The sequence below is a fragment of the Manis pentadactyla genome, chromosome 1 (genome assembly GCF_030020395.1).
Source record: "Manis pentadactyla isolate mManPen7 chromosome 1, mManPen7.hap1, whole genome shotgun sequence".
NCBI classification, from domain to species: Eukaryota; Metazoa; Chordata; class Mammalia; order Pholidota; family Manidae; genus Manis; species Manis pentadactyla.
This window is the reverse complement of record NC_080019.1, coordinates 138,587,878-138,602,787: the sequence shown is the minus strand read 5'-3', so window position 1 is coordinate 138,602,787 and position 14,910 is coordinate 138,587,878. Positions and strand designations below refer to the sequence as shown.

At 32.2% G+C, this 14,910-nt stretch overlaps 1 protein-coding gene across 1 annotated transcript in view; it reads right to left on the bottom strand.

Annotated features, from left to right (window-relative positions):
* LIPI (lipase I) overlaps positions 1-14,910 on the bottom strand; it is a 47,939-nt gene that overhangs the window by 14,701 nt on the left and 18,328 nt on the right. The window contains 2 exon segments of the mRNA XM_057488534.1: positions 4,868-4,979; positions 13,813-13,917. Of these exon segments, the coding sequence (XP_057344517.1) occupies positions 4,868-4,979; positions 13,813-13,917 (217 nt within the window).

The window sequence follows — 14,910 nt, the reverse complement described above, 5'->3', positions numbered from 1 at the left end:
ATTTCACAGATAAAAAAAAACTCAGTATCAGAGCACACAATGCCTTTCCTAAGCTAGTGAATTAAAGACTGAATGCAAACACAGGCAGATTAATGCTCTTCAACCACTCCACTCAATTCCTCATCCCTATGTGCCAGAAATGTGTTGGCTGGCAGTCATTTAGGTCAACATGGGTCTGCTTGACCCCAAAGGGAACACTAAGGAGAAGGAAAAAGAGAAGAAGGGGGAACAGGATAAGGAAGAGGAGAAACGAAAGGGACGGAAGGAGAGAAGAGAGGAGAGGAGAAAGAGGAGAGAAAGGAAGGAAATTTTTCAAAAAAATCCATTGAAATAATTTCCTCCTCCAATTTGTTCCTTATTTAGGTAAAGGTGACAATCGTACATAGAACAGCTGAAGAGCAACCAGTGGGCATCCAGCACTTGTGCCACCTTATATTTGTGCCTTTCTCAACCCTGGTTTTGATTCTTCAGAGCAGCTGGGCCAAAAAAGACTTGTCATCACCCCTGTCAAAGCCCATCTCTGCTCCCTGCTGGCAGTGTGCTACCTCCTCTTTCACAGAATATAATGTCATTGATCATATCCCCAGTTTCTGTCCAAAAGCTAGATTTCTCAGAGATACCATAAAGTCAGTATCCATATGGGAATTTTGTCTTCCCACGTGAATTTCCATCTGCTCCAATAGTTTCAAATGCCAACTGCTTGGTGGTAACCACCAAATATGTGCCTCTAGCAAGCCCTGTCTACTGAGATTCAGACATACATATCTACTATTATTCACCATGTCTACTTGGATATTTCAAGAATGATTATAGCTCACTAGGTTCAAATCTATTTGGCATCATCCTCAGCAACCACCTCACACACACACACAAAAAAAACCTAAAATTTACTAATTTCCCTATCATTTAAAATGATACTACCACCTATTACTCAAGCCAGTCAACTAGGATTCACCCTTGATAGCATCCTTTCAACCCCTACATCCAATCTATCATAAATTCCTACTGACTTTACCTATGAAATATCCTGAACTGCTTAGAATCCACCTTCATTTTTCTGACTCCACTGCATTCTATCTCAGAACACCATTGGTTCTTGCAAGAATCCACTTTTCCCTTTCAAACCCACAATGGTCAAATTTTTTTTCCAAAATAAAAATCCAATCCTGGCTCCAATCAACTTCCCCAACTAAAACAATTCAGTGGTTTTCACTTTCCCAGTGAATAAAATATAAACCCTGGAACATGTCCTACAAGTTCTAGTTGCTACAAAAGCTAGGTGCTCTCTACCTCTTTTCTCTCTCTCTTACTTTCCATGCCTCTATTCTCAGACATTATGAACTCCCTTCAGCTCCTGAAATGGACTATGCCCCCTCCTGCTTCAGGACCTTTGCATTTGTTCGTCCATCTGCCTGGAAAGTAGCCAAACAGACTAAGTGCCCACTCATCACTTAGTTCTTGACTAATATGAAATGTCCTCGGAGAAACTTTTAGTGACCCCACAAACTGGCTCACATTCCTATTTTATGTTTCCATACAACTGTAATTTGCTTAAGACATTTTTCACATTTTACTAACATATTTTTAATTGTTAACATAATTAACAATTATTTGGTTACTTTTATATCCTTTTATGCTGTGAGTTTAATGAGGGTAAGACCACATATGTTTTTCTTTTCACAGCATCCATAGCACTTAGCACAGTGCCTAGATCAATGTACATTCTCATTAAAAATTATTTGAATAGAGGAATGATGAATGAAAAAAATGATAAAAAGTAAAAAATATTAAAAAGCCATCATTTTATTTATATTGTGTATTTGTAAAGTACATCTGCTATACCAGACTGAAATTATGTAAAGACAGAAATTTAATTTGTCCAAAATTTTATCTCTAATTTCTAGTATAGTCTTAGCCTATAGATGCTCTCAAGAAATTTTATCAAATGTTTAAATTGGCTCATTGACATGTATCTCCTATCTCAGTGAATGGCACAGTAATTTAAATACTCCTCAAGTTTAAAACTTGAAGTTTCTCTAGACTTTTTTTCCTTCACTTTCACATGTTTAACTAGTCATAAAAACACATCTATTCTACATTCTAAAAACCAACTTTCAGTGACTTGGTCCAGGCTACCATCGTCTTTCATATAAATTCTTACAATAGCCACCTCTCTGGACTTATTCCACTCTAATCTCCCCACTACTCATCCAACTGGGGAATCATTCTAGCCCAAATATCCAATATTGATACTTCATTTAAAATCTTGTATTGATGTATTAATATATTTGGCATCATATTATAATGTATAAGTGATTTTTAGTGACACAGAAAACAATCATCACTATAGCATTTGGTATAAACATGATGCAGAACATATTTGCAATGAGCCTAATTTTTCTAAATAAAAAATAATGTGTGTGTGCCTGGGGGAATCTACAGGAAGAAGAAAGAAGAGTAAAAGGAGTACCAGTGGAGGAGAAGGAATAGTTATAAACCAAATGGTAAATGTGAATATCCCTGAATGATATAATACAGATGATTCTCATTTTCTACAGTATGACACATTTCCTAGAGCAAACAAATATTCTTATTTTAATTTTGAAAAGGGAAGTAAAAGATTATTTAAAATTCTCTGACATCCCTAGCTTCTAAGACAGTTTAAATCCAAAAGCATGATTAAATTTCTTAGCAAAGAATTATTAGTAGAAAAACAATAAGCCATTGGCCAGACTAGATTTACCACATATATGTGTTCTATATTTTATATTCTTTCATGAAAAATGTACTAATTTAAGGGTTTGAATAAAATGCATCAATATCTGTCGATGTTCTACATAGACCATGATGTTTGTAAAGGAAATCAAGACATAAATTCTTTGCCTTCTGAACAAGTTTGAAACACCTGTTCTAGGAGTGCAGTCTGTGTGCTGTTACTGAACTCAGGTACTTTCCTACACGCACGCCTTTGAAACCACCCTCTCTCTGTCCCTGACTGCAGTACCTCCCCTGCAACTGCAAATGCTTCCTTCCTTCCTCTGTACTCCAATAGCATGTAAATATTCTGCTACTTATACAACTTATTACCCAGAGCTGCAATTATGTATTAGTCTCCTCTAGTAGTCCCTGATATCCTTGAGAATGATAACATTGATATTTAGGTTTGGATCCCCATTACTTGGTGAAATTCCTGAATAAGTTTGGTTGGTGCTGAACACTTGTTAAATAAGTAAATTCAAAAGCTAATGAAGCATGTCTGAGAACAATGGATCATATATATATGTGTATGTATATATACATATACACACCATTTTAAGTAATTTAAAGTAATAAGCTATTATGGAATAATATTATTTATTATTATAACACATTCAATAAGTGCTAAAATTAGGTGGAAAGAACTTAAAAGTTTCTCTTAATAAAAGATGGTTTTTGTTGTAAGTAAAGAATTCGGATTGAAATCCTAGGAAACAAGCAAGGTTAATTGGTACTCATGTATTACAAGGTCTATCTGATGACTAAATTATCACCAAGGCCTTTATTGATTTCAAGAAAATTAAATCTATAGAATTAATATTAAAAATGGTTATCTCAAAATTTTCAAAATTATGCGTGACTTGTAACTCAGAATATCATTTCCAAGGTTATGATAATGTTATTCCATGATGAAATAGTCTTTCTGTTACTTCAATACAAAGATTCTCAATATTTTACTATTGGACTCTTTTAAAATTTTTTCTTTGTGGATTTCAAGGTTTTAAAATTTAATCTGTAAAGCAAACTTCATGTATTATGGGCTATTGCTACATTTTATATTTTATGTTGTTTTAGATATTATATTGTTTATCAGGGTTCGTAATACTGTAAAATGAAATATATCACCACCATTGTTTCTGATACTAATGTACAAATAAATAACCATGCAGAGATTTTCCCTGGTTCACTATTAATAGTTGAATAAGTTTGAATGTCATGATGTACTTGTCTGAAGTCCACTGCACATTAGATTTAGTTGATTCAAATATGGTAACTACCTAAACAGTGATAAAAACAAATGTTGGAAATACCATTGTGCCTTCCAAAATTCTAATGATGTCATAAGTAACTAGTCTAAAACCAAATTATTGCTAAGTTCAAGCAAAATAAAATGAAATTTATTTTGTATTTCATCATTGGAGATGGTACCTGTGAGCCTTTTGAAAAGAGTTACATTATTTAATGAATTTCTAGGAGTTTAGCTCATCAGGTTGGAGCACAATTGTAATAGTAACATACACTTTTATATCACTCTTTTGTTTCAAGGAAAATGGATTTCCCAGTTTGATAATTTATTAAACATACAAACATACATTCTAGATAACTTTAAAAATATGAATACATACATAAAAAGTTAAATAAAAATTTAACAAAAAACAAACCCTCTCCTACTATTTAGGGCATTGTGGCTGGGAATCATTCTCTGAAATACTGAAATTGGGCCACTCTATTGACAGAAGTCACTAGATATTGATTCACACCACTGTGAATACAAAACTGCCTAAAAACTAGAGGGAATTAGAAGGCAAGGTGGTTTGAGAGGAAGAACACTGGAGTGAGAGCTAAAATAGAAAAAATAAGTCTCTTCTTTTCTAACTCTCATAGTCTCTAGATGTATAACACAAATAAGATATTTAGTCTTCTTCATATTCAGTATCTTCCTTCATAGAATCAATGAATTAAAATATAACACCTGAGATCCTTTTAATATCTAACACTTTAATATTCATTCGATAGAAAATTTATACTATTTGGATTATCTTCCAAACAAACTGAAGAAAACAAACATTTACTTTACAAAAGACAAAGAAAACTACTATAGTATACTTACTCATAGAGTCTTGGCAACTCAGTCATTCCAAGCTGATTCAATAATTTAAATGCAATACAGCCATTCTTCATAGTTTTATTCAGAGCAATTATACTAAGAACAAAATAATAGGCTACAAAAAAAAAACTTAAAATGCAATTCACATTATTTTAACTTTGTGTTGATATATATGCAGATATGAATGTACATATACATGTATGTAATCTAGGTAAACATTATCTATGTAAATTAAGATGTAGCTATTTGGTACATGAGTACTATATGTTACTTCTTGTCAATTTTTAACTAGTATTAAAAATGAGGAATGTAAAAGTCTGCCAGATAGTCATGGGTATGGTGAAGAGTTAGCCAAATAATTACTGAATACTTACTGATCTACAAACCAAAATTTTCAAATTTAAGTCAATTATAGAATTTTTCTTTTTCAACTTCACATCTAAGTATGATAAAGTTCCTTAATATCTGATTAGTATACTAGATAAATTTGTTTGACTAATATAATTCTCAATTCCACTGGTTGTTTAGGAATGACTATAAAATTAAACAATCCTATACAGAGTGAACTCATAGTAGTTCTCATTCAAAATATCCCTACTAAAAATTGAGTATCTTTAACAGGCAAGGATGCTGAACTTACACCTATACTCAATATTGTCTGGCTATACAGAAAGTTCTGACTTTCTGTGAGTTTTCCCAAGTACTATGCACCATCTCTTACAAGACAATTTATATAAACAGAACATGGAATACATAAAATTTAAAATAACTTTAAGCATGTATTAAAATTATGCATGCTAACTGTTAAATGTTGCTACTAAACAGCCAAGAGTAATTTCTTGCCTTATGCTTGATGCTTAGTACTTCAAATAAGGTAATGCATTTCCAGTGTGCCTCATCAATTTCTAATATAAAACATATAAAGGAATGCTTCTTACTTTGAAGTGACTGACCAGCTTTAGACAAAAATTTTTGGTCTACTTCACCCAAAAAAGTGGGCATTCAGACTTGCCCAGATGATGTCTGGTAGGATGACCTACTGAAATGTTAGAGAATAAGCTCACCTCCTGCTACAAGTACAAAGAATTTCTGAGCACACAATTCATAAATTAAATACACAACCAAGCTCAGATGAAGGAAGGGGAAATACCAGGAGGCAGAAATGAAGAGAAATTAAAGACAAGCCTTAAGGATTGAAGCCCTGCTACCCCACGGGACTTGTGAACTGGATGTAGCATGGAGACAGAGGCTGGAGTGTCAACTTTCATGCTGGAACAGGAGATATGATGCTAAATGATGAGTCTGAAATAAAAATCTCTGCAGAGTCAGAGACCTTAATTCATTTGTCATTGAAAGAACAACTTAGAAAATTCCTCTTACCTATTTGTATATGGGTCTTAGGTGAAAAAAAAGATTCCTTAGACTAATAAAACTCCAGATAACATGGGATTTAAATTTACACTCATCACTTGGTAAAGGAACACCCCTAATATTCACATTAAAAAATGCTCCAAGAATAAGCTCTGGAAAAAAAAAGTCTAACTGGCGCTGAAGGGAGAATTTTGAAAAAGAGCTGACTGCTAAATTTTCTATATTTAAAAAAAAAGACATGAGTCTGTATTTTGAAATAGCACAAATATTGTTGGTTAATTTTTAATAGACTTGAACTAATCACTGAGACTAGAAAATGATAATAATAAATCATGCATAAAAAACACATAGCTAGGTTAATTAATTAATTAATTAATTAAGAAAACTACAGATAATCTGCAGGGAACAATTACACTGGCAATAATTTAAAAATTAACTTATCTGAAAAAAAGAGAATTAATATTTTCAAAGTTCTAAGCAAAAATAACTGGCAATGTAGAATTCTATCCTGAACTAAATGTATATTCCAGAGTAAGGAGGAGACAAGGACATTTTCAAGGAAACAAACAAACTGAGAGAAACTACTGGAGAAATGGCACTAAGGATATATTTCAGCAAGATAGAAGTTAAACCCATATGGAAGAAGTGGGGGGAGGAGAGGATATGATAAGATGTAGAAAACTGAAATTGGTAAATATAAGTGAGCACTTGATATAATGATAATATTCATAATAAATATTTATTGTTAAATAAGTGAAATAAAATACTATAGAATATAATATTGAAGATATACAAGAAGACAAGACTCAAAGGGTCTATGAGGCAAACTTCACAGAATCTTGTGGAACAGTCTGTAAGGCAACATACAATTTTATGTATAAATCAAAAAAAGAAACAAGTCATTAGGAAAATATAAAAATCATGAACAAATCACAGCCTCAGAATACATAAAGCCAAAACTTAAATAATGTGACTGCTTGCTAAAATTAAAGATTTAAATAGGACTCAAATTCTAACATAATAGACAAAATGTCTAGGATGTGACTGAAAATTACCCATTTACTAAGGACAAAGAAAAATCACAACTTTGGTGGAAAAAAGACAATCAGCTAATGCCAACACTGAGATGAATCAGTTGCTAGAATTTTCTGACACGGATTTTAAAGGAGCCATCATCAAAATGCTTCAAAGTCAGAGTCTCTTGAAAAAAATAAAGAAACAGAAAAATCAGCAAAGGAATAGAAGCCATAAAAGAAAACAAAGTAGAAATTACATACATGAAAAGTAACAGATACAAAACTCACTGGAAATGTTCAATAGTACAATGGAGATGATAAAGGATAGAAATCTGTAATTGAGGACAGGTCAATCTGCTACGCAATCTGAACAACAGATAGAAAGCAGACTGAGGAAAAAAAATGAACAGAGCCTCAGGGACCTGTGGGACTAGAACAAATGTGATATCTGTGTTATCAGAAAGGCAAGAGAACAAAAAGAATGGGGATGAAAGAATATTCAAAGAATTGATAACTTTCTAAATTTGGTGAAAAAAACACACAGATTCAAGATGAGTGAACCTCACCAGGCTAAACCTAAAGAAATTTTCACTAAGACGTACCATAATTAAACTTCAGAAAATTGAAAACAAAGAAAAAATCTTGAACAGAGAAAGAAAATAATGCATTACCTACTGAAGAACACCAATTTGAGTCACAATGAATTTCTCATCTGAAACCCCGGAGGCCAAAAAGAAGTGACACATTTTTCAAGTGCTAAAAGGAAGAACAATACTAAGTCTTATATCCAGCAAAACTATCTTTTGAGAATAAAGAAGAAATGAAGACATTCCCAAACAAAGAAAAACTTAAAACATTGCTCATTAGCAGACCCATTCTAAAATATTTTAAGAAGAAATTTCTTCAGAAGAAAGAAATTGCTGACATAAATAATCCTGAAGCACCAGAAAGAAAGAGGGGACAATGGGAAGGGAAGAAATATGGGTACATACATTAATTACCCTTTTCCTCACGAGTTTTATAAATCATATTTGATGACTGAAATACAAATTTTCATACAATCTAGCATTCAAGACAATATTTGAAAGTGGAGAATGTAAAGGGACCTAAATGCAAGTGGAGTACCCACATTTCACTTGAAATGATAGAATGTTGATACTAATGTACTGTGAAAAACCACATATACATATTATAATTGTGGTAGAACTCCTCAAATATGCCCATGTCCTACTCACTGAAATCAGTCAATATGTTACCTTAAATGGCAAAGGATAATTAAGATCTCAAATGGAATTAAGGTTGTTAATAAGCTGCCCTTAAAGATTATCCTGAAATATCCGGTGGGCCTACTGTAATCACAAAGATTATACTCACAAAGGCTTTCAAAGCAGAAGAGGAAGACAGAAGTGAATCAGTAAGAGACGTGATGTAGATGAAGGCCTGAAGTGATGTGATGTAACAACTCAACCCGCCATCGTGGAAGAAGAGGCTACAAGCCCAGGAATAAAGCCTCTAGAAAGTTCAAAAAGTCAAGAAAACAAATTTTCCCCCAAAGCCTCCAGAAAGGAATGCAGTTCTGCTGACACCATGACTTTTGTACAGTGACACTGTGTCACAACTTCTGTGTTGTTTTAAGCTACTGAGTTCGTTTATTATGATAGTGACAGAAAATGAATACAAATTTTGGTCTGAAGAATGGTATGCTGCTACAACAAAACACCTAAAAATAAGGATGTGGATTTGCAATTGATAATAAGCAGAATCTGGAAGAATTTTGAGGAGCATGATAGAAACACTTAGGTTACTCTGAACATATTGTTAGTAGAAATGTAGATGTTAACACCTCTCAGGTTAAACTCAAGAATCAAATTACCTGTTCCCAAAATGTAATAGTGGTACAGGCATGGGATGCCAGTTAGGGACATCCCTGTTCAAAAAGGAGAAAATGAAAAGAAAATGCAGTCAATGGTCCCAAGAAATTGTACAGCCTAGTGGAACAAATATTGTCTGGTTTCAAGGCCTGGAAATAAACCCCTGTTTATTCCCCCAGGTTATGTCCCATGGGGCACAGCTCTGTGTTCTAGGCTCTCAAAATTATCCTTCTTCCTTCCTTCTTTTTTTTTTTCCTTTCTTTTCCTTTCTTGTATGAAAATAGCATACACTTTCATCTGAATAGTTTTATCAACCTGTTTCTTGCATGTAGCGTTTTGGGGATCCCTCAATATCCTTTCATGTTTGGACTCTTACTTTCAGTTCAGTCTGGCTGTGTTTATGATACTACAATATTCCCAAAAACCCTGTAGATTGGAGATCTACATATATTGACATATGTGACATCTATATGTTACAGAGACAATTTTGCCCAAGGACAAATTCTATCTAGAGCCTCACCCAAATCTTATTTGAATTTGGACAACATTTCAATTTAGAATTTAGAAAATTATAAATTTAGAATTTATTATAAAATTTAGAAAATATTTAGATTTCAAAAAGAAATACACACAACTGAATGAAAATGAAAGTATAACATATCATAACGTGAGATACAGCTATAGCAGTGCTGAGAGAAAAATTCATAGCATTAGAAGTGAAGAAATATCTCAAACCAACAATGTCAACCTAAGTTCTACCTCAAGAAAATAGAAAAAGAAGAACAAAATAAATCCCAAGAAAGGAGGAGGAAGGATATAATAAAGAACAGAGAAGAAATCAATGAAATTTAATACAGGAAAACAATAGAAAATCAACTAAACAAAAAGCTTGTATTTGGGGGAAAAGTAATAGAACTGATAGACTTCTAGCAACAGAGAGAAGATGCAAATCACCACTATCAGCACTGAAATAGAAGACATTACTACAGATGCTATAGTAATTCAAAGGATAATAAACAGTGCAAACAATCTTATGTTCATAAACTCCCCACCTTAGAAGAAATGGACCACTTCCTTGAAAACCACAAACTATAAAAATTCATCCAATATATAGTTGATAATTTGAGTAGTGCCATAACCATTAAAGAAATTAAATTTCTAAAAGTTCTCAAAAAAGAAATTTTCAGGTTCAAATGATTGCACTGGAAAATTCTACCAGACATTTAAAGAATTGACATCAATTTTGCACCATATATTACAGAAAATTATAGACTAAAGGACAATTACCAACTCACTTTATGTTGAGCTTGTTACACTTGCATGAAGACAACATTACTCTTTTGCTAAAACCAGACAGCACAAAAAAGAAAACCACAGATATACATCCCTCATGAGCTTAGACACAAAGTCCTCAACAAAATATTAACACACCAAATACAACAATATATTTAAAAAATGCACTGTGACCAAGTGGGATTTATTAAGGAATGCAAGTCTGGCTTACATTCTAGAATCAAGCAATGTAATCCAACATTTTGACAAATTAAAGAAGAAAAGTCATGATTACATCAATGACACAAAAGAATTTGAGAAAATCCAATGCATATTTATGAGTAAAACTCCTAAGAAAATAAAGGAATTGCTTCAATATTTTAAAGATTATCTATATAAAAAACAACCTATAGGTAACATCATATTTAGTGGTGTAATTAATGGAAAACTGAATACTTTCCCTCTAATATTGGAAATGAAGCAAGATGTCTGATTTCACTATTTGAACAGACATCTTATTCAACATAGTACTGGAAGTAACAGCCACTAAAATAAATCAAGAATAAGAAATAGATACATAGATTAAGAAGAAAAAAATCAAAGTTTTCTGTTTGTAGGTGACATGATTGTTACCTAGAAAATTTTCATCCTAGAAAATTCCAAGTAATGAGTTCTAAAAAGTCCAAGAAATAATAATTGAATTCAGCAAGGTCCCAGTAAACAAGTTCAATATAAAAGATTCAATCCCATTTCTATATACTAACAATGAAAATGAGGAATCAAAAATTTTAAATATCATTTACCAAAACTCAAAAAAAGAAATGCTTATGTATATATGCAACATAAGATACACAGGATTTGTGCAACAAAAATTATAGAATACTGATGGAAGAAATCAAATAATCAAAGTAAATGTAGAGGTACAATATGTTCATGAATCAGAAAATGTGACATGGTAAAGATGTCAGTTCTCTGCAAATAAACCTATAGGTTTGCAACTCCTATTAAAATCAAAGCCAAGTTGTAGACATTGCTAACCTATTTTAAATTTATATTGAAAGGCAAATGCCCTAGAATAATCATGACAAAGAAGAATAAAGAAAAACTAATCATTCTACCTGATATTAAGGCTTACTAGTAATTAATATGTGGTAATGGAAAAGGGATCAACACATTAGTCAAAGAAACAGAACAGAGAACAGGACACAGGTCCAGTACAAATAAACCTAAACAAATATGATTACCTGATTTCTGATAAAGATGCAAAAGCATTTTCATTAAGCAAGGATAGCCCTTTCAACAAATTGTGCTGGAGCAAATGGGCATCCACAGGCAAACAAATGAACCTCATCCTAACTCCACACATTAAACAAAAATGAAATCAAAATGGATTACAGACTTAAATGTAACACATCAAACTATAAAAGTTTTTGAAAAAATTGTAGGAAAAAATCTTCAGGCCCTAGAACTCAGCAAACAATTCTTAGACACCAAAAGAATGTTTCATGAAAGGAAAAAATGATAAATTAGACCTCAGTAAAAGTAAACACTTTTGCCTTGTAAAAGCCTTTGCGAATAAGATAAAAATACAGTATAGTTATACTGGAAAAAAATATTTGCAAACCAAATACCTAAGAAGGACTACTATCAAAAATATATAAAGAACCCTCAAAACTCAACAGTCTAAAAAGAAAAAAACAATCTAATTGGAACATGGACAAAAGACACAAACTTACATTTCACCAGAGGATATTCAGAAAAGATATTCAATATTATAAGACATCGGAGCAACAAAAAGTTAAAACTGCAATAAGGCATCACTTCACTCCTATTAGAATGGATAACATTTTAAAATAATCCCAACCAAATACTGGTAAGAAATCAGAGAAACTGGATCACTCACAGTTTGTGGAGGGAATGGTATAGTCATTGAAAAACACTGTCAATTTCTTGTAAGACTAAATGTGTAATTAGCTTCTGGCCCAACAATTGCATTTCTGAGCTTTTATAATGGAGAAATGAAAACTTAAAGTCACACAAAAAGTTGAATACAAATATTCAGCAACTTTATTCAAAATAGTCAAAAAACTTCCCTGATGTCCTTCAACAGATAAATGACTAAACACACCGCATATACGCACCATGGAATACTACTCATGTAATTCATTCATAGGCATGAACTATTGATACATGCTACAAAATGGATGAACCTCCAGAGAATTATGCTGAGTGAAGAAAAGGCCAATTAAAAGGTCATATGCCAAATAATTCCCTTTATATAACATTTTCAAAAGAAAATTTTAAGAATATATTAATGGATGCTAGGGATTAAAAATGCAAGATGGGAGGGTGGTAAATACAGTTATAAAACTGCCATCTATGGGATCCCTGTGGGGATAGAACTGTTCAGTATCTTTGCTGTGGTGAAAGATACAGAGTCATATAAAGATGATTAAGCTGCACACAGCTAAATACAGACACACACACAAATGTACAGGGAAATATGAGTAAGATGAATGGACTGAACCATTGTCAATGCCCTGGTGGTGATATATTATTCTATACTTTTGCAAAAATCTGCCATTGAAGATAATTAGATAAAACATATATAGTATCTTTCTGTATTATTTCTTTTATCTGCATGAGAATCTAAATTTAACTCAATAAAAATTTTAATTTAAAATATGCACAAGCCAATTCTGAATAAGACATCACTGATGTGTAAATAATTATAATATCTTAAAATTGATAGCAACTGTGACTGCAAATCATTAACAATAATGGACCAAAAACACTTTTAAATATGAGAATCTATTTTAAATATTTATCCTCCAGTAAACAAGGCCAATGGCAATGACTGGAAACTTCTCTCACAAGATTCTTCATATAATAGATTTATTCTTATATATAAACCACTTCTAGATTTTCATCTCTAAATAAAATAATTTTGCTTTTTTTAATAGCTCTGCATAAATCTAATTTTTAATATATTTCTAAGAGATCCTCTCTTGTTCTTCAACTTTTCTTCTCTTGTCTAACTCTAAACATATTGGGAATGTTATTATTTACTTGCACTTTCCTGTTTCAGTTCCCAAAGCTTGGTAATAGTGTCTATAGATGTCAAAATCTGTAACCCGTCATTCAGACATAACTCCAAAGGTGGAAAGGATAACCATGCAAATTTGGAGGGAAAGAAACAAAGAAATTTGATTGTTTTTTGGGGGGGAACTATTACCCAAAGGATATGTTCATTTTATCTAAATAATCTTATTTGAATTTGTACAACTGGTCTAACAAATTTTAAAGTTCCTTGGCGATGCATGATGGAATTTGAGTGGATAGAATGAACATTTTGGACAAAATATAAATTAGTATGTAAAACTAATCAGTTGTTCATTTGTTAAAAATGTTAACTTACTACAGTATGGATTTGTACAAGTAGTATCCAAAAACACAGTGGTCCTAAGAGATTTTCTTTCTATTCTTTCTTTTAAAACATTTCTTCATAGCTCAGCTTGATAACCTGAGATTTGAGAAATAGAACATTAGAAATTAGATGTCCATCAAATAGGATACAAAAACTGCAAATCACAAAAGGAACTAAAGGATCAATGTATTATAATTATTATAATAATTTAAAGATTTTTATAACTTAGAAAACAATTTTCAAATAATTTCACATTCTATTTGTTTTATTACAATAATAATTCTTAAATTCAACATTCACAAATAAATTTATTCCCTGGAAATCTTATCAGAGCTTACCCTTATGGCTACAATCTATTTATAGGAGTTTTTACTATTATTTCATAAATTCAAAATTGTACTTGTAACTCTTAGTGAATTCAGCAAAATAAACTGATTAGATAAAAATTCAAAACAAAATTTAGCTCCATGAATACAGCCTTTAATTGTCCCATATACACATTCACATATATAGTAAGATAGCATCTATATACACTATGTAATGCATATATAATACATATATTTCAGTACATTATTTGTACATATATAATACCTATTACACAAACACATGTACACACACAGATATATATTTAAGATGCTTCCTACTTCATATATTTTTCTGTTCATACACCTCCGAATTTGAGATCTGAATGTGGCAGAAAGAATACTGAAATTGAAAATTCAGAGGTTTAACTCTAGTGCTCACTTGTGCCCTTAAGCAATCCATATTTTCATGTTGGGTCACAATTTTCTCATTTATATGAAAAAGCAATGGGACAAGAAAAGCAATTTCTGACATGAGGTCTGAAGAAAATTAATCCCACAAGATGTCTTGTGGACAGAAAGTAAGTCTGGCAAAACAGGCATATTGCCTGCCTCTCCTAGCAATTCTTTATTCACTCTTTGTACATCAGTATAAACCTCCTGCTGAAGAAAACTGCAGGAGGCTTTTAATTCACTGTTTGTAATGGTTTTGTATTTCATTGAGCCCCTTGGCTTCGGAAACATTTCTGGCAGATGCTGTCAAGAAACTGATCAGATGTTTACGTGC